Raw genomic sequence first — 2,536 nt, 5'->3', positions numbered from 1 at the left:
TTTTCAGAGCTCAGACTTGGTATTACTCTTTCGGGTTACCTGAGGGCTCTGCAGAAGATGTAAGTGTGGTAGCTGGTACTTTTAAAGACTGAGAGCTATGTATGAAAACCAATGCAAGTGCTGGTCTCTTGCTCTTGACAGAAATTAGAGTGTTTGACAGGACTGGATAAAACTACTTTCAACAACTTCCAGGGGGTGAAAAAGCTTTGGTTATTTTTAAACTAAAACTTAACAACTCAATAAACTTTTTTTTGTAAACTTAAAATAAAATCCCCCCAACACTTTTAAAAATGTTTCCAACTTTTAACAATCCCATTAACTTTAGAGTTAATTTAAATTTATTTGAAAGAGAAAATTATTTTATTGTCCACCCCAAAAAATGACAATTCATCACATTTACTTTGATTAAAAAAGGACTAAACTTTATTGACAAACTGCTGCAGACATTTTGACATAAGTTTAAGCTACCTATTTAGGCAGACTTACACATGTAGCATTTAATCTTCCGAGAACAAAATGGGAGGACGGTACAAATCCAATTAGGACTTTAACTTATGTACAAAGTGGATTTTGATTCCTTTTTCATTCAGCTGCAGTGTCCCTTTTTATATCATGCTAGTGTTGAGACATACTTGACTACCTTGGGAACAGTTCAATTTTGACAACCGTCAACTTAAAACCATCAGCTTTTGGTTCCATTATCCAGTGCCTACACTTTTTCATGGAGTGCAGACTGTCAGATGGACAAAATACTTTGTTACTTTAAATACTGACATTTTAATTATTAGTACTATTACTGAAAGAATGTGGCTAAGAGGCTCAGCATTAAATTCAAAATAAGTGGCCTGTCCCTCTCCCCCAATCAACCTCTGTAAAATCTATTCTTCCCCTAAGTATCTCTCAACACTGTATGTCTGGGGCTAGATTTCAAAACCCACATAATGAAAAAGTCAGTTTTACAAACCTAATTTTGTTGTTGTTGTATTTTAAGTCAATTAATGTTAAAAATTGCATCAACTATTTAATTCATGAGGATTTTCATATTAAAATTTAACCTTATAATTCAACCGCCATGTGCTTTTAAAGGTAACATTTTTAGAGACGTCTGAGCTCACTTTTACATGGTGGCACCTACTGCCGTTAACATTTGTGATTTTAAATCTTAAACAGCCCTGAATTTTGAAATGTAGCCTAGTTTGGGATTCTGCAACTACAACTTTACGGGATGCTTCAAATTAAAACTAAGAGAAAGTTAACAAGCCTTTACTTCAGAACCTTTAAGCAAGCAATGTCACTTTTGAAACTAACAGGTTTGTGGTTTTTTTTTTTAACTCAACTTTTTTTATTATAAAAGGTACACTTCTGTTTATATTTAAACAAAGAAAAAAAAGCATCTACACACTTAAAAAATTAATTCGATATTTCTAAATCTATTTTAACTCATTTTAAAATACTACATACAGAAGCCAGAATGCAGAGTTAAGAATGGAGGAAGGTGGGAAGAAGGGGACCACGAAGAAAAACACTTAGACAATTACTTGTCTGTTGTGGGTAAAGCAACAGGAATCCTGGGAGATACAAGAAATCAGTAACAACTTTGCTCATAATTGATATTTTCCCCTCCTGTTTGTTTTTAATAACGTCCATAAGGATGTTCTCTGTATGCTCCCTGTACTGGCCTAGCTGGAGGGGCCTTCAGAGATGGCCTGGTTCCATTCCAGTCATCTTGGCTGTAGGCTTCATAAGAATCCTGAACCTCCCCACGTCCATAGTCATAATATTCTGAATCCCCTTGGCTCTGGCTGTAAATAGCATTCGTAGCCTTCATAATTCTGTTCTGCGTATGTATCATCATATCCATATTCTTCATATGTTTCTGGCGCAGGGGGTGGAGGCAAAGGTATCCTCTGGATGCCCGCAGTCTGTGCTCTCGGTGCTGGAGCCCCCCTCACCATAGGTGGGGGTGGCACTCCTCTAGTCACAGTGGCACCTCTGGTGATGGCGCCTCTCACTGGGGTTCCACGCACCAAAGCCCCCCGAGGTGGTCCAACACCACGGCCCCTGGGAACAGGTGGAGGGGGAGGTACAGCTCCCCGGCCTCTGACTGGCACCCCACGTCCGCGAGAGGGCTCAGGTACTCCATTTAAGTATGATAGCTCTAGAAATTGTTCCTGGCAGATATCATCCATCATATCTGGTACAAGAAACTTCTTGATGTATAATCCTACTTTCCCCTTATTTAGAAGACAAATAATGATGATATCCTTACTGGTACAAGAAACTTCTTGACTTCTTCCATGGCATGGGCCATAAGAGCATAAGCCTCACATGGGGGTCCAAAGACTTCAATGAAGACATGTAGATCCATATTCAAATGTGCGTATTTGGGGTCTCCACCTTTGCGAAGTTCTTCTTCCTTGGTTTTGTCTCTCATTGAACCCTTTCCCAACACAGAGATCTTTGCGCCAGTCTCCTCTTGCAGTCTTTTGATTGTATTCCCTTGTGGTCCAAGAATCTTCCCCACAAAATTGAACTT

At 38.9% G+C, this 2,536-nt stretch overlaps 2 protein-coding genes across 2 annotated transcripts in view; both read right to left on the bottom strand.

The window, feature by feature from the left end:
- Positions 1-2,536, bottom strand: part of Orc1 (origin recognition complex subunit 1) — a 30,578-nt gene that overhangs the window by 4,487 nt on the left and 23,555 nt on the right. The gene's annotated exons all lie outside the window — the stretch shown is intronic.
- The window catches only part of LOC105743213 (KH domain-containing, RNA-binding, signal transduction-associated protein 1-like), a 1,961-nt gene continuing 806 nt past the window's right edge, over positions 1,382-2,536 (bottom strand). The window contains 3 exon segments of the mRNA XM_023724183.1: positions 1,382-1,817; positions 1,819-2,197; positions 2,272-2,533. Of these exon segments, the coding sequence (XP_023579951.1) occupies positions 1,634-1,817; positions 1,819-2,197; positions 2,272-2,533 (825 nt within the window). The 3' untranslated portion in view covers positions 1,382-1,633.

Source organism: Octodon degus, unplaced genomic scaffold (assembly GCF_000260255.1).
Source record: "Octodon degus isolate 3935 unplaced genomic scaffold, OctDeg1.0 scaffold00107, whole genome shotgun sequence".
NCBI classification, from domain to species: domain Eukaryota; kingdom Metazoa; phylum Chordata; class Mammalia; order Rodentia; family Octodontidae; genus Octodon; species Octodon degus.
The sequence above is the reverse complement of the archived record's forward strand: the minus strand, read 5'-3'. Positions and strand labels throughout refer to the sequence as shown.